Source organism: Opisthocomus hoazin, chromosome 6 (genome assembly GCF_030867145.1).
Source record: "Opisthocomus hoazin isolate bOpiHoa1 chromosome 6, bOpiHoa1.hap1, whole genome shotgun sequence".
In the NCBI taxonomy this organism is placed as follows: domain Eukaryota; kingdom Metazoa; phylum Chordata; class Aves; order Opisthocomiformes; family Opisthocomidae; genus Opisthocomus; species Opisthocomus hoazin.
The window spans coordinates 41,520,979-41,544,363 of record NC_134419.1 but is presented as its reverse complement, the minus strand read 5'-3'; the positions used below and the strand labels follow the sequence as shown (position 1 = coordinate 41,544,363).

General features: G+C 44.4%; 1 protein-coding gene across 1 annotated transcript; it reads right to left on the bottom strand.

The window, feature by feature from the left end:
• Positions 1–1,629: 1,629 nt before the first annotated feature.
• SAMD8 (sterile alpha motif domain containing 8) lies at positions 1,630–22,928 on the bottom strand. The gene is made up of 6 exons (XM_075422913.1): positions 22,808–22,928; positions 12,132–12,739; positions 10,265–10,360; positions 9,412–9,529; positions 8,452–8,602; positions 1,630–7,482 (listed from the first exon to the last, which is right to left on the bottom strand). Exons 2-6 carry the CDS (start codon positions 12,710–12,712, stop codon positions 7,178–7,180), a joined length of 1,251 nt encoding a protein of 416 aa, XP_075279028.1. The 5' UTR covers positions 12,713–12,739; positions 22,808–22,928; the 3' UTR covers positions 1,630–7,177.
• Positions 22,929–23,385: the final 457 nt, after the last annotated feature.

Here is a 23,385-nt window from a genome sequence, read left to right as displayed (position 1 = left end):
CGCCGCTGATGACAACCCTCTGAGTTCTGCCATTCAGCCAGTTCTCAATCCACCTCACTGACCACTCATCCAGCCCACACTTCCTCAGCTTCCCTAGGAGGATGTTATGGGAGACTGCGTCGAAAGCCTTGCTGAAGTCTAGGTAGACAACATCCGCGGCTCTCCCCTCATCTACCCAGCCAGTCATGTCATCGTAGAAAGCTATCAGATCGGTCAGGCATGACTTCCCCTTGGTAAATCCATGCTGACTACTCCTGAGAACCTTCTTTTCCTCCACTTGCTTGTTGATGACCTCCAGGATAAGCTGCTCCATCACCTTTCCCAGGATGGAGGTGAGGCTGACCGGCCTGTAGTTCCCTGGGTCCTCCTTCTTGCCCTTTTTGAAGATTGGAGTGACATTGGCCTTTCTCCAATCCTCGGGCACCTCTCCTGTCCTTCAGGACCTCTCAAAGATGGTGGAGAGTGGCTCAGCAGTGACATCTGCCAGCTCCCTCAGCACTCGTGGGTGCACTCCATCGGGGCCCATGGATTTGCGGACGTCCAGATTGCTTAAGCGATCCCTCACACAGTCCTCCTTGACCAAGGGAAAGTCCTCCTCTCTGTAGGCTTCTTCTCTTACCTCCGAGGCCTGGGTTTCCTGAGGGCCAGTCTTAGCACTGAAGACTGAAGCAAAGAAGGCATTCAGTAGCTCTGCCTTCTCTGCATCCTCCGTCACCAGGACACCCGCCTCATTCAGCAGCGGCCCCACATTGTCCCTAGCCTTCCTTTTGCTGCTGATGTAGTTGAAGAAGCCCTTCTTGTTGTTTTTGACATCCCTTGCCAGCTTCAGTTCCAGGTGGGCTTTGGCCTTCCTTGTCGCATCCCTGCGCGCTCTGACCACATTCCTGTACTCTTCCCAAGCGGCCTGCCCCTCTTTCCACATTCCATGGACCCTTCTCTTCCACCTGATCTCTGCTAGAAGCTCCTTGTTCAACCATGCAGGTCTCCTGCCTCCTTTGCTCGATTTCTTTCTCAGGGGGATGCACCGCTCCTGAGCATGGAGGAAGTGATGTTTAAACAGCGACCAGCACTCTTGGACCCCCCTGCCTTCGAGAGCCCTGGCCCATGGAATTCTTCTCAGTGGCCCCCTGAAGAGGCCAAAGTTAGCCCTCCTGAGGTCCAAGGTTTTGATCCTGCTTATCGTCCTGCCTCCTCCACACAAGATCCTGAACTCAACCATTTCATGGACACTGCAGCCGAGTCTACCTCCAACCTTCACATCCTTAACCAGTCCCTCCTTGTTTGTTAATACAGGGTCCAGCAGAACACCTTTGCTTGTTGGTTCCTCCACCACTTGCATCAGAAAGTTATCATCGATGCTCTGTAGGAACCTCCTGGAGGAGTTTTTCCAACAGTTTTTATACTGACTGTTGACTTATTGTAACACTATTCACCACCATACCTAGGCCTAGAGACATCAAAGCTCCTTCAGCTGAAGGCAGTCTTTGAAAGCCCTCGTCGTACTTAACAGAGATCTTACAAGACAGAACACATTTTCTAACTTTTTAATGACAAAAATATTTCAGTGATTTCCCAGAACAATTCACAACCAGCAAAACCATCAGGCACACCAATACATGCATTATGAAGCGTGTGTTTTCACACCAGTAAACTAGAGCTTCTGGGAAAAACAACTCTAAAACCTGGCTTATTCAGACATACGTTTATGGCCACAACCTGACGGAGATAATGAGCCGTCATTTTTACACAGAAGGCAAGCCAGACATTAGTCGTCTTTCAAATATTTTATTTTAGTACTTTTAAATATGTTTTAATACAACAAAGATATAAAACAATATATTAATTCAATTTCAGTTTAGAATCAAAACAATATTTACTTATGTACAGTACTCACTTTAAACTTCACTGGCATACCTCCTAGCCATTAGGTAATACTATTTTGTCTGTCGGAACAAAACTGCAGGAACTGTTCAGTGTGAAAAGCCATGTTTCTACATCCCTGTTATGCGAAGTACCATGTACAATGCAGCTTGTGGTTTCTCACTTTGCACAGATTTCTCATATTTGACAAAACTGAATGGGAAGAGCAGAAGTAAGTTACAGTTAGTCTCTCTAACTACGCAGTCAGCAGGCTAACAGGTCACTGTGCTCCACACGTATCGTAACTTCTCACACACCTATTACAAATGGGCTTTAAAAACGTGCATGTCACTGAATTACGCACAGAATACTCACTGCAAACCTCTTCAGATACAAATGGTAAGTATGCAGGCTACTACTATACGGAAAGTTCAGTGTTCACAAAACCGTAGTGTCTGAGCGGTTGTGAGGGTTTTTTTTGGGTGTTTTTCTCCATATAACGAACAAGACATCAGTAGGTTCACTCCAAAGGACTTTCCCCCCCCAAAATACTATTTCAATTAGAATAGCGACAATGTCAAAGATACATCAGAAGTAGTAATCTGTATGAATCATCAGTGGTCTGTCAATTACCTTTTGACTGATAAAGTCTACATGCACAGAACAACTCGGAGGGTAAGCTGGCTCACTGGTAGGACTTCTCCCAAACGTACTTCCACCTCCACAAGACTATGATGGTTTTTCTAGTTACATGTCCAGTTTTTATAGAAGTATCCTGGATTATTCAAAAAACCCAGAAAAGTCAGTATTATCTGTAGATTACTGCAAATTCTCCCCAACATTTCAGCAGGAACTACATGGACAGGATGAAAAACCATCATAGTTGTTACGGGTTACTTTTGTTACACTCCAGGTCCAGAAAACCTACTTTTTTTCCCCAAGACATCTGCTATTTCTTCAAATGCGTATTTAACCACTAAGACTCACTCCACAATAGTTTTGGTGCTTGAAACCTAGCGAACATTCATATATCAAGTAGTAATGAACAAGTGTAGCATTAAGTATGCAAGCACTGCTTAAAAAGCCCAAGGAGATACTAACTGTTGCAAAAGACTTGTACTGACGTCGGAGTACAACCCTTTCCTCTTTCTCTTCAGTACTCTGTTTGGCACTACACGAGACACAGCCATAAAGAAGGTTCTAGGAATCTGTGCTTTTATCCTCATTGAAGGGATTCAATACTTCTATATAATATTATTTAACATCCTTGCCTCAAAAAATAACTTTTTTTTTTTCAAATTATTTAACTGATTCTTGCTTCTTAAAGCAGCTAACTATCAAGTTTTTATTTTGATGCTTTTTTCTTTTTTTTTTCTTTTTTTTTTTTTACAGATTTATTCTCTCAGAAACCAGTTAAGTGGTAATTACTTTGAAATTCTACTGGAATGGTAGATAGGGGAGTGGGGGTGTGGCAGAGAAATTGGGGAAAACTAAAAAAAAAGCGACATTACGTATTCCCATTACTGCAGCAGCACACCACACACAGCATGCTCTTGGCCTTATCCAAGAAATGCTTAAACTGAAATGGTAACCCGCACTCAACTCAAGAGTATTCAGTGATTTGCTTAAAGGTAAGCATATCGTCTGCTTCACCACAAGCAGTACACTTACAGGATCCAATTCGTGCTAGCTTTGGACATTTAAATACCTCAGGCCTATCTACATTTCTCTACCGACGCTTCGTACAAGCTTTACCTTGTTTGCCAGAAGACAGGAAGATAATCAGCATATATGGAAGCTTTCTATATCATGATCCAGTTGGAGGAACCTTACTTAAAGGTCCTTCCATAAGCTTTTGTCAGTGTAATCAGGATTTGCTAAAACACACATCTATGAAGTCCAATTTTTCTGTATGCAGGTGTCATGTCATAAAACCACTAGTTTAAGGGATCTTCCAGAAAGGAAAAAGGTTAGGAAAGCTGTTATCAAAAAGCTCTGTCATAAGGTACAATGCAAAAAAAAAAGAAAAAAAGAGGAGGGGAGTGCCTATGTGTCTATCACTGGCAGGTATGTGCACACATATCCCCAAACTGATAATTATAAGGAAGAGCTCAAGACTATCGCCAAGTCTCCAAGATGACTTGGTTTGCTAAGCTACCAAAAAACCGTGAGCCTCCTCTTATGTTGTGTATCCAGAGTTATTAAGATTTTTCTGCTTGATTAGTCTGCACACTCTGCAGTACCAGACTAACGCTGTTGGACACCTGCACTTGCCAACGTAACGCAGCAGCTCAATCACTGCTCTGCATTCAGGAGACGTGTGCGCTCCCGCAGCCCACCGAAGACGACTTTGCACAACACGGGGGCAGCAAGTTGAAGGGCAGCAAAAAGAGTGGTGCATGAGCGTACGGGAGAAGGACAACCCTGAACATACCGAGCGTTAAATCCAAGGCCCAGCGATGCTCTGCTGCCTTTACTTAAAAGTGCTTGTCAGCAGCAGAGAAGCTGCAACATGCTTTTAAAACACTGACTCTTTAAAAACGAGGTAGAAAATTTTAAGCCACTCAGTCACTTGCAATTTGCTTCCACCTAATTAACAACAAAGCTTACATGACCAACTTCACAGCATGACCTGTGCTCTTTCGCACGAGAAGTTTTTTCTGTCTTCTCCCAATTCCAAGACTTCCTCTTGCATGTTTACAGAGAGATAAAATGAACTTCCAAAATAGCAGAGGACAATTATCCTGACGATGTTTTAACCCACTTCAGTCCTCCCAAAACCAGCCTCTGGATATTACTTATCTTGGAATCAGATATTTGGCATCAAGGGAAACAGCACAAAAGAAGAAGTTTCCTTTAAAAAACACTGATAGGCAATGCTGATTTAAAACATGGATTTACTTAACAGAATTTGAAAAATTAAATTAGAACAAAGAGAGAAACCTTTTGTTTCAAAGTATATGAACTTGTGTTTTTTTTTTAAAAAAAAAACTACTGAAATGATAGCTTTACTTTATGTAAACATTGTTGCACTGGGCTGTACTTGAAAATTCTCCTGCATGTCTAAGTTGCAAAACAATTTTCCAGTTTAGACACAGTTATGCCGGTTGGCTCTGACACGGTTCTGTTCAGAATCAACAGCTTTGCGAGTTCAGTTGCATCCCTCTCCCACATGTTACAACTCAGAATACAATCCTGCACATCCTGAGAACAGATGTTTCCTAGAGTTTAAAAAAATAGCATTCATAATTTTATGTGCATTGCAAAGGCAAATAAATTAACAAATAGACCTCTTTGATCATAAAGTCTCAATAGGAATGTTCAAATTGCCTTTCTGAAATTAGAAAGGTAAGAACAGCAAACGAGAAGACTTTAAATATTTCAGAATATTTTCTCATTTTTTTCTTAAGTATAAGCATACCTCCCCAATTTGGATGGCAAGAGCCGTCAGGCTATGACAGATTAAACAATATAGTATTAAGCCTGCAATTGTGCTAAAAAATTGGAATGTTACAAATATAAAAGCCTGCAGAATAGTACAAGGTATGTGTGCTCAATACAGTTGGCAGAGATACTCTAAGGTGTACAATTCCTCTGTGGAATAGGAGCTAAATTTAGTTACAGAAGTAATACACTAGGAAGAGTGGAACATAGCCAAGTTAGTACAATCCAGGTTTATAAAAGGAACACAGTACAGCGAGGAGTAGCCCGCAGTAGGTTACAAGCCTCCAGACACAAAAGCGTCTTGCCAAATTCCCAAGGGATTCTTTTCCATGCAAACGCAAATACATTGTGGCCATTAATTCACCTTGTACCAAGCTGGAAAGGCTTCGCGTAACTTGCCAAGGCTGACTGACACTACCTTTTGCACATACCACCTATTCCAAAATTGCAATAGCCAAATTAAAAGGTCTACACCATTTTTATGTTCTGCACCTTTTACCTACCAGTTTTCATTTAGCATAAATCTAATCTGAAGTCTCTACAGCCAACGTTAGCATTGTCCCTGCACAAGAGGTCCCCAGCTCTGTGACCCTTGCTTACACACTATGGACTCGGAGTATTGGTCTCGGGTTTCTGCGGGTGTTTTCTGGTGGGTTTTGGTTTCCTCCTTCTCCCAAACAACCAAAACTCAACTGCTTATGGTACTTTTATCTTTCAGTGTAGTAAATGAGCAACTTAAATTAAGAACTAGCCTCTTCTCATACTTGTTAGAAGAACATATACTCTGTGTGTTTATATGTATATATATAAACAAATACACTCTGTATACATATATATCCAGAGATATTCACCATATTGTTGACACCAGAGTGCTAAAACATACATCAACGAGCATTACTTCCAATAGTCACTATTATTACTTTTCCTGAAAGAGTTACTACATGCATTTTCCCCATCCATTTAAGGGACAGTAAGATATATGAAGATAACCGTTCTGTTTTTCCAGTGCTAAAGAGCTGCTCCTAAAAAGCATGCAGAGGTTTGGGCAGAAAGCAATTAAAACCACACAAAAGTCATTTTGTGGCTTTAAACTCACTAAAGCTAAATGAACTTTACTTTTAGTGGACGTAGCATTTACTTTAACTCATTTATTTAAACACAGAAGGGAAAACTTCCAAGTGCTAGAACAACCATAGACAACTGATAGACTAGACTAAATAAGCTCTCATTAAAAAAAACCCATCATCACTGCATAGCCACGAGGCAGACTTTCATTTTTGGCAACCTGGATGCAGACCATCTATACTGTCAATTATACTTTAAGACTTGTTACTTAAGAGACCCTTTTAGCAAGGAACTACACTGCTTTCTTCATTATGACACAGTACTCCTCAATCTTTAAGTATACACAAGAGTTTGTTTTGAAAATTACATATATGACTGTTTTAAAAGAAAGTCTTCATGAAGTTCTAATTTTTTAGTCAGTATATGTAAAGGCTGGCACGTCAGGTAACGGAGATTATTTGGACCTGTAAAGGATATATTATATTGAGTACAAGCACGTATTTGAGGTTAAAGTTACATAAACATTCACATAGAACCTTATGAATTGTAACAGCATTCGGGTTCGTATTCACGGTTCACCGATAGCCTTTACCGGTCCCTGCGTTGTTTTCTATTTTAGCAACAAGAAAACAAAACACATCCCCTGTGAAGTACGGGAACCCCATTTTATGGCTAAGAATCTAAGAAACAAGACAAGGAAGAGGAGATCATGGAGTGAAATAATGTTACTTTACACCCCCCCCCAGCTACCCTTGCAGGATAATTAGTCATAATGCTTCATAAAAATCTGGATTGACCCACACGCCCTTCAGCCAATCAATCTTTTCAGGATAGTAGGTTTTGAAAAGGGCCAGCAATACTCATTGGGAACAGTACCGTTAACGTTGCATTCAAAAAAGGAAAACATCGGAAACCAGATCCTTGCTCTCCTACTCTGTTGATACGCTCTAGTATTAGCCAGCGTATGGTAATACAGAAAGAGTCTTGTAGTGATGTAAAAGGCAATGAAGACGTCTATTGAATAATGTTCGTGTGCAGCCAAAATGAAGAAGATTCCAAAGAGGTTCAGGACCCAGGACAAGGTGTGCAAGAAGTTCCAGCTCCTTGGCGTGTCTAGGAGAAAAGAGAAAGCGGCTAGCCTTGAATGTCTTGGAAACCTAGGTCATTACAAAATCCAGGCCTAGACACTGCAAGTTTTTACACAGATCTTTCATCCAAAACTGCAATGAAGCTACTGTCTTCATCTGGAAATATTGTTTATATTTACAGGGCCAATAAATCCAATGAAAACAACCGCACAAGTTATAAATGTCTATCGCTTGATGACTTCATTTACCAACACAGCTATTGTGGATTTCTGGATTAACAGAGCATCCAAAAATGGTTCAGGACCATGCAAAGGAGAATTACTTGTTCAACCAACTTCTTTTAATGAAAATCATGCCTCTTCCGTGTAACAAGGGGAAAAATGTCATAAGGCATACATTACTCTGTTATTGCAGTCATTCCATCATAGGTGAACTCCAACTAATTATCTTAGCTTGCTATCTGATGTATCAAATCCCACTCTGTACGTACAGAAGAGCACTATTGTTTCATATATTCTCACTCGTGACGAGATTTGGTATTTTGGTGTTATGGATTATACTAAACATACAGCCACCTAGCTGGCTATTTTGCCTGACAGGGGTCAGTGGCAGATACTGGGGAAGTGTATAGGAACAGACAACCATAAATATCTTCCCTAGTACTCTCCTAGTAGCAAGCTAGAAAGCCTGTCTAATTTCCTTGGCTCACGTGTTCTTTCCAATGCGCCCTATTCATCCTTCCATTAAGCTACGTGGTGCTGCTCCTCTCCTGTCCGCAAGTGAACTGTCACAAACCTGAGAAAGAGCACAGCAAGCTGAATTTATATTTGTTTGCTTAAACGTTGCACTCTGAACTTTCCAAGGAGGTCAAGCTGCAGATACTCTTAACACTTAAGGGCATTTCAGTATTTACAGTCTCGCACCCTTGGCTGACGGCAAGCAGGACATATTCGTAGCGCTTAAGGACATTTAAGTATTGACACTCTGCACTCACATTCTGTGACAAAGAAGTTGAGCATGGTCAGGACGACTGTGTGGCCACTGAACATATAATCTCCACACGTGTGTACTCCAGTCAGAGTCATTCCAAAGCCGCTCCATATTGCAAACGCCCGCCGGAGTTTTGCCCAAACGTTGCCATATAACTAGAAGACAGTGACATTAACCTTTAGTGAGTTCCAAACCCGCTTCCCGAACAGTACATCCTTAAACCTAGCTGTACAGCACTACGTATGTTTAATACCATTGAGCACATTGGGTCTTTTATTAAAATGCAGGTTAGCACATCTTTCGATTTTATTGTGGCAGTGAGTCACATTAATAACTACAATTACTAACTGCATTCATCATACCTCTGATGAATACTGGAATTTAGAGCAAGTATTTTGTTGCAAGTGATTTACATCTAGAGTCTGCCACCTTTTTTTGAACATATTCAACCTCCCAGTGTGTCATTGTCAAGCTTCCAATATATCCATCTCAAACCTCTTCTAACTAAAAGTTAGGATAAAACCATAAAATCCCACGGTCTATGGAGCATCCCTTATTAGAAGGGGTGAAATAATAACAGTTTGGAGTTTTTTTTCCAAAACCATGCACCCCCCAAGACAAAGAAATGATTACTCCACTTTCACCTTTCCTTCATGAAGTCAGTATCTGAACTGCACACTTCTCTGAGGTATTCTCCCTGGTTTACACTGTGAAACATTCTGAACACCCTTCCGCAAGTAACCATCTCCTCTCCAAAGTGGCAAGTGCTTCTAAGACCCCTAAGGATGCTCGCCTGCATAATGGCAGTTAATGAAGGGGCATGGAGGGGAACAGGAGAGAAGCAACGCTGTTCTTACAAACACACATCTAACATTATGGTCACAACAATCTTAATCGTATCTTAAATAAATTTTGTTTAAAAAAGCAAACAAGAGAAATAGCTTAAAACATTTGAAGTTTTTACCTTTCCAGTACACTGCAAGTGCTGGCCCGGCACAGAGAGTGAGGTAACAAACATTGTAAAGCAACGTAATAAGAATACTGTCCCCATGAGGCTGCACAGCCTTCGCAGAAGTATAGATCTGGGAAAAGTACATAGGAACTGATCGCAAGTATCCTAATATATTGTATTTTTAAATCAGGAAAGTTATCATAAAAACATTTCCCCACATCCCAACTTAATCCCATGAAGTCCCTTCATCATTGCTGCAAGTTTCACAGTAAAAAAAAAATTATTTTTTTTTTTTTGAAGTAGTACTGTGAAGGTATCATTTCACATGTCGGGGTGAGACACTGTAGCAAGCTTACTGTCACTACAAGGCACAGCTCCACTCCTCTGCAGCTACACTTGTGCTAGCTTTGGCACTCCTACCTTCTCTTGGCAAACCGATAAAAATCAACACACTGATAAAAATTTAACTCCAAATACGCGTGCACACAAAAAGGGTTTTCTACCCTTCAGTGACAGCAAGCTGCTAGGCTGCCTCAGTCACCCTGTGGAATTTCATTCTTGCAGAATTTTCTTACATACACAATTGTTACAGCATGAGAGTATAAACTGCCAACTCTCTGAAATACTTATGTTCTGAAGGAAACTACATATAAATCTGGTAGAAAAGTAAAATCAGATTACTGCTTTGTAAGATTCACAAGTCACCATTCTTGACTGAGTCCTCCCTAATCCACTTTAATGGGGACATATTAGAAGCTTACAAGATTCTTATTGAATGGAAAGTCTTAAACAATCATCACAAATTCTTGTTACAGTCCTTCCTCTGACTCAAAGTACCAGTTAATTTGAGTTTTATACACTGTACCTGTGTTTGTGAAGCAGAAGAACCAACAGCCAAATGTAGCAAAGAATTACGCCACATACTTCAGTCATAGCAAAAGCCCATGGTATCCTAGGGACACTAAAAAGAGGATGAAGCAAGAAAGTTAGCTTGCAACACAAAGGCTCAATTTTTCTTTCTAGCTTCAGTATTGAGCATAAAGGCATATAAAGTTCTAACTATGAAACTAACTTGCACTAATCTGGCAATAGTTTAAACTACGACCGAAAATTATTTTGTTAGACTGAATGAAACAGAAATTGAATTGATTTGTGATTACATTATCTCCTTTCAAATAATGTATTTTCACCAGACATTTACACAGAATTCACTAAATCAAAGAATATCTCTAGTATGCTCTCAATTCACACGTGCGATTTACTAACAGGATGTGTTCCTCTACCATGGTTTCCCAACAAACTTTTTCATTCTGACACAAACTTGCATCATGTCAATTATGCTGCTTAGGCTTATAAGAATGTCACGTCAACACAATTAATGAAATGCTGCAGAGCATAAAATCGTAAATACTTGTAATGAAGCAGAACTGCAGAGAAGAGCGTTAGGAAAAACAAAAACTGTTTTCAAAGTTTGATTATCACCGAAATCTCCATATGCAAACCTTTTAGCCTTGCTGGTCAAAAGATTTAAGACTTTCTTGCACACATATGGCACCAGTAACAATTTCCACTCTGCAATTTCACCAAAATACAGATCGACAGATTTCAAGAGAGGCTGCTGCTTGTAGTTTTGTGTTCCCCCTGATACAAAGGGGTAGCAAAGCGCTGTTCCAATGATGGCTGTGTAGTAATCCCCTCGCGTTGTCTCGTGAGCCGCTGGTTGCTGACTTCCCCCATCCTCCTGCCCACCGAATACCCTGGTAGTGCCCTGGGAACAAAATCCAGGCATAGCTCCCGTTCTCTCCCGCCTCTTCCACTCTGCTGGACGTGGTCCACCCTTGCTGAACTATATTTAAATTTATGGGGGATTCTGCACACTTACTCAAAAGATTAGACTCCTACTGACTTCATGAGAACCATTAAAGAAAATTACTGGCAGGAATAAGGAGATCACAAAGACTGAACTCTTTAAACAGTTTATCTCGTCTTTTAAAACTCTTCAGGCTGAAAGTCATTTGTGGTGCAAGCGCGCTTCCTCAAAGGGAGCATTTATCTTCTATTACATCTGTAGTCAATGACTAGAATTTCACCTTTGCTACTGTGTCTCTTCTCTGCCTGAAGTGGAACATTTTCTTTAAAACAAAAGAGCAGGTACTGCTTAAGTCAAAACAGCGTTTTAGTACACAGAAACTCTATGGTTAAAAAACATGCTGGTCTATTCAGTCTACTTCAGAGTTTCCCTAAACTATCTCCAACAAGTTGACAGTGGGGAGACCACAAAAATACAGTACCAATGCTCTTCTCTATCAATTTCCTTGCTCACTGGCAGACCAAAATACTCCTTCATCAAAAGTTTTTCCATATCAAGACATGTTAAGCTTCAGACCAGCATCTGGATTTCATAAAAAGCATATGGCTGCTTATCTACGCCAGCTGACCATCACCCTTTTTACTAGAATGAGAGGATGGACAAATTAATTCCTATGTTGTGATTAAAGATGTAGAATTAAATATAAACTGGCAGAATAACAGCTCAATTTGTTTTCCCCGAGAAGACTAAATCTCTGCATCTAACTGATGCTCATTTCAGTCTTAGCAGAAGGGTTTACTACACTCTAATTACTGTTTTGCAGAGACAGCTTCAAGAGCATATGAAACTTTGAGAATGAAGAAAAGACAGCCTGTACTTTAACCATCAAGTTACCATCTTGCTTTAAAAGAAAATTTCTTACCTATCCAGAAATATGTCTGGTAGAGGTGGATATGTTTGCATGTCAGGTACTCGCTCGTGTACTATAACCATAACGAACGATGTAAAGCCAAACACTATGAAGACATACACACAACTTAAAACTGTCTTCCAGTACTCTGGGTCCAGTCTTCGCGTAGAGTGTTTGTTTTTGCCATTTGCATATTGATACTGATCACCATTCACGTCAGTAATCGGTCCGTCATAGTCCCGGGGTACTTCACCATTACAAAACCAATCTGCACCCTGCAGTGAACCGACACTTGGGCACACTGTGCCAGCATGGCTATCGCTGTTGTAACCCAGCTCTTCTAGGACGTCGATATGTTGCTTCTGCAGTTTGCGTACGGACAACATGAGCCTTTTGATATCCCCCAGGACTTTGATTTCCAGAGGAGGGGATCTCAAATCATACTCAGTAAGTGTCAGCAGCGTAATCCCATCCAGCCTGTGTCTGTTGCACAAAACATCCACGTATTCACAGAAGCCTTCTTCCTTCAGCCACCTGGCCACATTCTTGGTAGTCCAACGTCGAATGCAAAGCTGGTTATTGCCTGCCATCATCCTTCTCTGTCCGCCAGTAAAACTCACCTGTCACATATTGGAGAAAGAGACAAGATCCGAACGTTTAATTGAGATTGTCGAAATGCCAGTGTATTTTGTGTGATTTTAGATGCTCAATTAGCCAAAGGCTTTTTACGTAAGAGCCAGCTGAAAACGAGACATACAACTTACTAGGTAATACAAAAGCGCTTTTAAAACATTTTTTTATTCAAGCAAAACTAAAATTATGTCACTTCTTCCTAAACAGAAATTGAAAGCTACCAAGAAGCAGAATATTTCCTAGATATGCCCAGTCTACTTTTAGTCTTTTGTTGAAAAAAATGAATAAATGAATCCGAGTTTAATACACTAGACAATGAGAAACAAAGATTGCTCTGTTTAAATACCAGCTTAATCATTAGTCTTTTCCACTGTTTGCAGTTCATAAACTAAGGAAGGAAGTATAGCCAGCAACCATGTAAAACCGAATTAAAGCTAAAATAATACATTACAGGTCCAATACATTCCAGTTTTATAATACTGAACCTTTGGTGGCATGGCATTTCATTTCCACCCCTCCCAAGTAAACCTGTGACTAGGTATCTATGAGAGTGACCTGTGGCATCTTAGCTGTATGCTGATGGTGCAGCCATCACATTTCTGTCTTTGTTCGATCTCAGTAATTAACATAGATGCCTATTACATTGCAAATCCTTGAAAATTTTCAGCTTTCAAAACAACATTAGTAGAAATTAAGCATTAGCTTTAATTCCAAAGCATCTTCAAAAGCGATGTGGTAATAGATAACACAATAACGCATCAAAGCCAGAAAAGATGTATTCTTTTCATACAGATTTCTCAGTAATTGTTTTTTTGACCTAGAATATCGTTTTAAGGGAGGCAAGACATCTCAGCAACATTTTAGTCACATTGAAGTGACGAGTCACCAGAACAACTTAGAACAACAACCAGAAAAAAAATTAACCACAGAATGTTACGTGGAATACATGAAACAACCTGGAAAGGCTACCAGTGATCTAAAGGTAATAGAAAGCTTATCCAATAATTAAGACCCACAGTGGTACAGAACGGATTTGTGCACAATTTATATTTGGTGGCTTATGTACAGATACCATCTGAGAAACAGCTACAATTCCACAGCTCTTTTGTACTTGAAAAAACAGTCTAATTAACTAGAAAGCTTCAATCGTGCCAACCAAATCTCAGAAAACACAGGACAGTACAATACACTACTGCCACATACATCATTCAGTGTTTTCAGAATGAAAGCAAGGAAGCAATCTATTTAATCTATTATTTATCTTCTGTATACAGTAAACAGGTACTCAAACCCATCATGACCATTCAGCACAGTTTTACATCTTTTTCAGGGGCACAGCTCTTCCAAAACCAGAAGCTCTTTCCTTCTCACCTCTCTTTTTAACGAGGTACTGTACCTGTTGTTAGAAGTAGCTCTTACGTAATTATTGGATGCAACTTTTTCTTCCAGGTTACATCTAACCGGACCACACACTATTCTATTCCATCACAGAATCACAGAATGGAAACGACATCTTCAGCTGGGTCAGGCTGCTCAGAGCCCCATCCAACCTGGCCTTGAAAGTTTCCAGGGATGGAGCATCTCCCACCTCTCTGGGCAATCTGTGCCAGTGCCTCACCACCCTCACTCTAAAACATTTATTCCTTGTATCCTGTCTAAATCTCCCCTCTTCTAGTTTAAAACCACTACCCCTTGTCCTATGACAACAGACCCTGCTAAAAAGCCTGTCCCCATGTTTCTCAGAAGCCCCCTTTAAGTACTGGCAGACTGCTCTAAGGTCTCCCCGCAGCCTTCTCCTCTCCAGGCTGAACAGCCCCAGCTCTCCCAGCCTTCCTCCCAGCAGAGGGGTTCCAGCCCTCGGATCATTGCTGGGGCCTCCTCCGGCCCCGCTCCCACAGCTCCAGGTCTGTCCTGGGCTGGAGGCTACAGAGCCATATCAGAGAAAACTCGATTTGTCCAATGAGATTTCCCAGCAGTATACAAGAAATTGTTTAGAAGAAAAATGAGTGCAAAAATCAAAGTTGCCCTTCTGCAAGAATTAAGGGAATGGTACTTCTGAGGACATTCTCTGAGTTGATTGTATATTAACAATGTGTACTTAATGCAGAGTTTTAATTTCTCAAAACTCCACATACAGTCAATATGTATATAAGCTTTAATACCTTGACTTACACAGTTGCCAAAACATCCAGAAACCACTACTAGAATATCTGCATTTACTATACTCTTCCTTCTCCATATAAAAGGATATTTCCAAAATTTCTACGTTATCTTACTATTTTTGAAAGTCTTGCTCAAAATAACTGTAAGAATTACTTTGCTCACACAGCTACTAACAACAGAAATTATGACATGCAATTTGTAATTAGTGATCAGTTAATGGACCTTTTTTGTACTGCAGATTTTTATCTTAATCCAGTAACACAAACAAACAAACTTGAGCTGCTTATCTGGACTTCCAGCTTTCCTTACTCAGAAATATAGATGAAATACTGAAAAAAAATTGGAAGTCACAGTGTTTTTTCTAACACTGTAATCACCACGAGTCTTCTGAAAGCAGTGAATTTAGACTCACCAAAAATACACTCAACTTATTGGCAGCTGCTCTAAGACTGATTTGTCTTCTAACCAAAGCAACTTGTGAGGGGAAAGGCAGGAAACTCTCCCTAACCCAGACGAATCCTGACCAATCTAATAGCTTTCTACGATGACATGACTGGCTGGGTTAGACAAAGGGAGAGCCGCGGATGTTGTCTACCTTGACTTCAGCAAGGCTTTCGACACAGTCTCCCATGATATCCTCCTAGGGAAGCTGAGGAAGTGGGCTGGATGAGTGGTTGGTGAAGTGGATAGAGAACTGGCTGAATGGCAGAACTCAGAGGGTTGTCATCAGCGGCGCTGAGTCTAGTTGGAGGCTGGTAACAAGTGGTGTCCCCCAAGGGTCAGTACTGGGCCCAGTCTTGTTTAACTTCTTCATCAACGACCTGGATGAAGAGTTAGAATGTACCCTCAGCAAGTTTGCTGATGACACCAAACTGGGAGGTGTGGTAGATACACCAGAAGGTTGTGCTGCCATTCAGCATGACCTGGATAGGCTGGAAAGTTGGGCAGAGAGGAACCTGATGAGGTTCAACAAAGGCAAATGCAGGGTCCTGCACCTGGGGAGGAACAACCTCATGCACCAGTACAGGCTTGGGACGGACCTGCTGGAGTGCAGCTCTGCGGAGAGGGACCTGGGTGTCCTGGTGGACGACAGGTTAACCATGAGCCAGCAGTGTGCCCTGGCTGACAAGAAAGCCAATGGGACCCTGGGGTGCATCAAGAAGAGTGTGGCCAGCAGGTCGAGGGAGGTTCTCCTTCCCCTCTACACTGCCCTAGTGAGGCCCCATCTGGAGTACTGTGTCCAGTTCTGGGCTCCCCAGTTCAAGAAAGATGAAGAGCTACTGGAGAGAGTCCAGCGGAGGGCTACGAGGATGGTGAGGGCACTGGAGCATCTCCCCTACGAGGAGAGGCTGAGGGAGCTGGGCTTGTTCAGCCTGAAGAAGAGAAGGCTGCGAGGGGACCTAATAAATGCTTATAAATATCTGAAGGGTGGGTGTCAGGAGGATGGGGCCAAGCTCTTTTCAGTGGTGCCCAGTGACAGGACAAGGGGCAATGGGCACAAACTGAGGCACAGGAAGTTCCGTCTGAACATGAGGAAGAACTTCTTCCCTCTGAGGGTGACGGAGCCCTGGAACAGGCTGCTCAGGGAGGTTGTGGAGTCTCCTTCTCTGGAGATATTCAACACCCGCCTGGACGCGGTGCTGTGCAGCCTGCTCTGGGTGACCCTGCTTCGGCAGGAGGGTTGGACTAGATGACCCACAGAGGTCCCTTCCAACCCCTACTATTCTGTGATTCTGTGAATTCTGTTCATCTGTCCCAAGTCAAGTGGCCTAACAGCAGCCTACCTAGCGTTTCTTCATCTGGCATTGCAGGAATAAAAATCCACCCTTACCAAACATGCAATAAAAATAACCTTTCTGAGGAAGCACACCCATCAAAGGTCACTACTGAACGGGCTGGACCTGGGAGAAAGTCTACATTAACCATAACATGCACCTGGCAGGGCTTGCTCCTGTTTTTAAATGCTGTCAAAGATGTTTAACCAACTGGAAAAGACAAAGCAATCAACAAAAGAAACAAGCACTTACACAAAACACAAACTTCAACCACTCCACACAGCTGGTAGCTAATTTTGTCTCAACAGCGACAGTTAAGTTCAGTCTTGATGACAGGGCAATTTCTTTAAACTCAGAGACTGCCTTCTCCTTCAGACTACTCATTTAGCACCACTTTTCTGGTTTAAAGGGTAAAAAGCACTTTCCCTAACAATCTTAGCACCCGGCATACAATACAGATCCCTGTGCCCACCTGCTCCTGCTCGTTTTTGAAACTTAAGAACACGATATGACATTTCTGAGACTACCAGTCCACAACGCAAGACCCACTAACGCAGCAGAACAGACCAAGTCACCTGGGTAACTGTACTGGTCTTCAGAAAGAACACAGCGCTGGTAACTGCTCTGCCTTCTACACTACTGCTTTTATCACTCAAGCCAAATAATGGATAACATTATTTAATGGTGAATAACACGCATAAGTAACCCAGAGCAAGCCCAGACTTAAGCGTCAGAGGGCAAAATATACTTTTCACCTGACATCAGCGATGTCTGTCTCTAGCTTAGTCGATGGCTTTCCTGCTACTGTGACTTTACACTCAGCTCATCAGCAGTACGGATCATGTGTCCTGCTTCCCTTTCTCCTTCCCCAGCCTTCCAGTTAGCAGCATGAATACAACTGAATATGAACTTTCTGTGCATGTGTATTTTGTTGGTTTTTTTTTTTTTTTTTTTTTTTTAAGAGAAAAATGTTACTCTCTGGGCCATTAACATTTATACAGTTTGGTCAGGGCATTTTAAAACATGAGATGCCTCCGAGAGGCAGAGTACACCCTAGCTGTTAGCCCAATATTTCATAGAATCATAGAAAGTTTTGGGTTGGAAGGGACCCCTAGGTCACCTAGTCCAACCCCCCCGCAGCGAGCAGGGACACCACTAACTAGATCAGGTTGCTCAGAGCCCTGTCCAACCTGGTCTTGAATGTTTCCAGGGATGGGGCCTCCACTACCTCTCTGGGCAACCCGTTCCAGTGTTTCACCACCCTCATTGTAAAGAATTTCTTCCTTATATCCAGCCTAAACCTACCCTGTTTTAGTTTAAAACCATTACCCCTCATCCTGTCACTGCTGTCTCTACTAAAAAGATTGTCCCCATCTTTCCTATAGGCTCTCTGTAAGTACTGAAAGGCTGCAATCAGGTCTCCCCGCAGCCTTTTCTTCTCCAGGCTGAACAGCCCCAACTCTCTCAGCCTGTCCTCACAGGAGAAGTGCTCCAGCCCTCGGATCATTTTTGTAGCCCTCCTTTGGACCCGCTCCAACAGTTCCATGTCCTTCTTGTGCTGAGGGCTCCGGAGCTGAACGCAGGATTCCAGATGAGGTCTCACCAGAGCAGAGTAGAGGGGCAGAATCACCTCTCTCTTTTCCTAGACGTATATTTAAATATGGAAAATTAATCTCTCTCAAAATGATTACCCACAATTCTATCATGATTTCCTCTACTGAATTACTGCCAGTCAACCATTAAGTCTCTACCTTTCCTAGCAGACAGACTTTGAGTCAGCATATTGAGGTAAAAATGTGGGAAGTTGAATACGATGATCATTACTCTAGCCAAGGAAAAGCAGCATTAATATCACGCTAACATCGGGCCGCAATCTTGTTACAGCAACAAAACCTGACGATGCCAGAACCACAGCAGAAGGGTTAAATAAGATCCCAGTTACGCCCACAGCAGCTAGCGGAATGCTGGCTGGATGTGTTTATTCCCGACTGTCTTGGTTTCGGCTGCTCCCGGCAACAAAAAGTGCCACGCGGCCGCCCCTCCCCCCGCCGGTGTGCACAGCAGAATGGAAAGAAACAGCCAGAAAACTGGTGGGTCGGGATAAGGGCAGTTTAACAGAACAGCAAACAGAGGGAACAGGAACAACAACAGTACAAATAAGGAGAAAACACAACAACGAACCGCACGACCCAGACAGCCGCTCTCCCGAACAGGACTCGCGCCGCGCGCTCCTGAGCCACGAGAGAGTCCCCGCCGCGCCTTACCGGGCTCTGTTTGGCCAGGTGGGGTCAGCCCCCACCCCCCGGCTGTGCCCCTTCCTGGAGTCCGGTGAAAATTAACCCTGTCCTGGCCAAACCCTGGACACTGACACGCATGCAAAGCTCTGCCAGCACCATTACTGCTTCACCGCCTGCCCTCGTGCGCCCCGGAGAGCCCATGGCTCTCCTTCCTGACGTGCCTCTGGATTTGTGTCCCCATCTAGGTTCAATTCTCACCATCCTTGAGAGGTATTTTAGGTAGGACACTGAAGAACTATGAGATCTCAAGAGGTTTAACCTACATTTCTCCGTGGCAGGCTTCAAGGTGAGGTCTGAATGCAGGCAATTCCAACTCAGCCCCTGCTTCACCGTGTCTGCTGGCCCAGAAGCATGACATCTCACACCTCGGGGGAGAAGTCCTTCTGTACAATTTGGGCTACTGGTTCACAGCATGGACGAGAGCCCTGTCTGAGGCCCTGACTCCCCAGCACAAAAAAGCCACACATGAAATCGCGCACTGAGCCCGCCTGCAATAACAAGGCTACTGTCACATACCAACTTAATAATGCTGTGCTAGAAAAAGAATGTGCAGCGCTGCCTTGTCACGCATCAGAAGTCTCGGATACCCTGCTGACTTGCATCAGAAGCTTGTCACTTGCTCTTCCTGAAAACTCTAAACACTTCAGTGCTTATTTAAAGTAAATAACACCAAAGGTTTCATTACCATATAGCATACAGCAACTTAATTCTGACTTTCTAAATGCCACCATACACAGTACAGTATCTTGTAAACAACCAGAGAAAAAGAACACTTGCAAAAACAATACACAATCTTTCAAGTGTTTTTAAATACAACGGCTACCGTGCAATACATAAAACTCAAACACAGCAAAATGCCCACCGTAAGACCAAAAAATTGGAGACATATTTTCCTGAAGCAAGCATACAATAGCTTCAAACGCAGAAATATTCCCGTTAAACCTGCATTGTTTTACTTAGCGACTTTGCTATCACGAGTTGTTTCATAAACATTTCTAGTAAGTGACACCATCAGCAGTATTTTAACCGTGCTCAGAAGTCTTATTGCTATTTCTAAGATAAGAAATCCCAGAGTAACACTTGTTTAGTTTATGGTATGTCTTGGGTTTCAAACCATCAAGGAAGATGTGCTTTTCAAGAATTATTCATTGAAGTGCTGCACTGTGGAAAATATAGAACTGATACCGCAAAAATCAAAGATTGGCTCCATATGCCGAAAAGAGTCTTTCTGGCAGAACGCCTCCGTGCAAGACTGACAGCAGCTACCCCAGAAAGTCCTGAGAGCTAAACATATTTGTCTTCAGAACCACTAAGTGCAGTTAGACATTGCAGCAAGCTGACCAGAGTACATACTGCTCCCTGCCTTTTACACGCCACTAAACCAAAGGGGTTGTACTACACTCAAGCGAACACGAAGAGCAGCTCAACTCCTTATCTACTAACCAGCTAACAAAGCGTTTTTTATCCCACCACCATAATTCAAGGCATGCACAAGTGATTTTTCAACAACTGATCAAGCACTCCACCACTTATCTTGGGATGTAATTCACAGGGTTTCATTAATATTTGTACAAGATCTCAAACATTTCACACGCGAAATGTCAAGTGTCAAGTATTTTTTCCTCCAGCTTCAAGAAACAATACACCCATCTCGTAACAGACTGTTTGCTGCTCTTTATCCTTGTACAACTCTGCAGTAAAACAATTTATGCTTGCTCTTCTGCTTTTCTTTCTTTCTTTTCTTCCCACACCCCCTTCTTAGGATGGAAATAGGGGAAGACGTGAACAAACTCTCCATCCAAATCAATACCAGAACAGTATCTTATGTGAACAGTGTGCGGTCTTACTCTCCACAATCATCTACAACCTGACCTTTCTGGTCCGGTGAAAATCTAGGAGCCTTCCTCATCTTAGATGCATAAAAATAAATACGAAATAAAAAAAAAAAAAAACTTTTGAAAGTTATATTATCAAATATACATTTATAATGTAATACGGTTTATGGGTCTCAACCAGCTTAGCGGGCTGCAAAACTGAGCTCTGTACAAAGAAAAGTGATAGCACAGAGCCTGAAAGATTGCAACTCCTAAGCCAAGCTGTGTTTTTAATTGTATCCTACCAAAAAAACCCCCAACCAGCCAGCAAAAAAAAATCACATAGAATAGCAAACAAGATAAAGTTCTTGCTCTTTACAAGTCTTCAGAACATTTCCTTCACATCTAAGCACCACTTTTGCAACAAAAAACTTACGAAACTTCCCAAAGAATTTCGGTCCACTGAATATAAAAAAAATCACTTCGCCCCAATCCTGTGAATTAATTCCACCTTTTTTCTGTATCACAGGAAGCAAACGGAAGAACCAGACCACAGCGATCTGCTTCCTTACCTCCGATCTGCAGCCAGAGGCAGCCCCCACCAAGCAGGAGGGGCACTTACGTGCCAGGAGCTGCCCAGGAGCGGGACCCGCTGCCCTGGGAGGTGGCACCAGCCCCGTGCCCGGCTGCCGGAGGGGGCTCTGCGGAGACGGAGCATCCTCAGCGCAAGCGGAATCTGACACCAACTCACCCTGAAGGCACGCTGGGTTTTTATAAAATGAATTTGGCAAAGCGAAGCAACAAACGCAAAACCATGAGGCTGCTTCAACTCCAGTTACAAACCAATAAGTACATGAATATTAAAACTGCCTGTCATTTGCCTCTCCTTCCATTAACTTACAGAGCTGAAAAAACCTATTCAAAGTACTATTTTTAAAAAATAGCAATCATTAAGCGATTAGTCCGAGAGGCCACCTAATGCACCAGCGATGGAGATCCGGGACACTGAGCGGGCAACGGCTCCTCCAGAGCTTCAGCTCCTCCACGCTGCCTCCGTCACGGCCACAACCCTGCACGCTCCGAGACTTGGGAGGGTTTTTTGTTCTTTTTGGGTTTTTTTTGTTTTTACTTGGAACTAGACACATTTTACCCCCCTCAGAAAACCCCACCAGTTTCACACCGCTGGCAGAGCGGACAGCGAGGGAGGCGAAGGACTGTGCTGGGGGGCGGGGCGAGCAGGGGCTACTCAGAGGGGGGGGGCGAGCAGGGGCTACTCGGGGGGGGGGCGAGCAGGGGCTACTCGGGGGGGGGGCGAGCAGGGGCTACTCGGGGGGGGGGCGAGCAGGGGCTACTCGGGGGGGGGGCGAGCAGGGGCTACTCGGGGGGGGGGCGAGCAGGGGCTACTCGGGGGGGGGCGAGCAGGGGCTACTCGGGGGGGGGCGAGCAGGGGCTACTCGGGGGGGGGCGAGCAGGGGCTACTCGGGGGGGGGCGAGCAGGGGCTACTCGGGGGGGGGCGAGCAGGGGCTACTCGGGGGGGGGCGAGCAGGGGCTACTCGGGGGGGGGCGAGCAGGGGCTACTCGGGGGGGGGCGAGCAGGGGCTACTCGGGGGGGGGCGAGCAGGGGCTACTCGGGGGGGGGCGAGCAGGGGCTACTCGGGGGGGGCGAGCAGGGGCTACTCGGGGGGGGCGAGCAGGGGCTACTCGGGGGGGGGGCGAGCAGGGGCTACTCGGGGGGGGGGGGCGAGCAGGGGCTACTCGGGGCGGGGGGCGAGCAGGGGCTACTCGGGGCGGGGGGCGGGGGCGAGCAGGGGCTACTCGGAGGGAGACCGAAGGCCCCGCCCTCCATCTTTCCCCCCCTCCGCCTCCCCCGGCCCCGCTGTGAGGGAAGCCGCCGGCCCCCGCTCCCCGGCGAGGGGCCTTCCCGCCCCCCTCCGCTGCCGCGCCCGGCCCCGGCTGCCCGTACCGTACCGCCCCGGGACCCCCGCCGCCCCCCTTCCCGCCTCACCTCCGGCCGCGGCAGCAGCGCTACGTGGCGGTAGCACCGCAGGGCCCGGCCCCGGCGCTCCCGCGCTCGCTCCCTCCGTCAGGCGGCGGCGGTGGCCACCGCCACCCCCCCATCCCCCGGCCGGAAGCGACGGCGCCTGCCGGAAGGGGCGGGGTCAGCTTCCGGGAGGGCCCGGGCGGGGCCTTACAGGCCTGAGGGGCTGCTGGAGCTGACCCGCGCTCGCTGCCTCCTTCCTTCCCTCCGTCAGCCTCCCCACCCCGGCCCTGGCGTCGCGGGAGCCCGGGCTGCGTGGGAGCGCGGTCACAGCTCTTTCGAGCTGTGCGAGAGATTCGCGGCCCGTAGGCGGTGGGTAGCATGGGTCTGGGGAGTCCTAAGGAAAGACAAATCATCCGTCATCCCCAGAGATCAGCTGAAGGGACAAGCCAGGGTGCCGTGCTTTTTCTAACTGTATCATAGAATCACAGAATGTTTTGGGTTGGAAGGGTCCTTAAAGATCATCTGGTTCCAACCCCCCTGCCATGAGCAGGGACACCTTCCACCAGCCCAGGGTGCTCCAAGCCCCGTCCAACCTGGCCTTG

Bases quoted from the DNA above. Each gene is read 5' to 3' on its own strand.
- SAMD8 (XM_075422913.1), bottom strand. From the start codon at position 12,712: ATGATGGCAGGCAATAACCAGCTTTGCATTCGACGTTGGACTACCAAG. The intron at 10,361-12,131 runs GTAAGAAATTTT...TCCTCTTTTTAG, and splicing joins CCAGACATATTTCTGGATAG to TGTCCCTAGGATACCATGGG. The intron at 8,603-9,411 runs GTAAAAACTTCA...ACTGTCTTCTAG, and splicing joins ACTTGCAGTGTACTGGAAAG to TTATATGGCAACGTTTGGGC.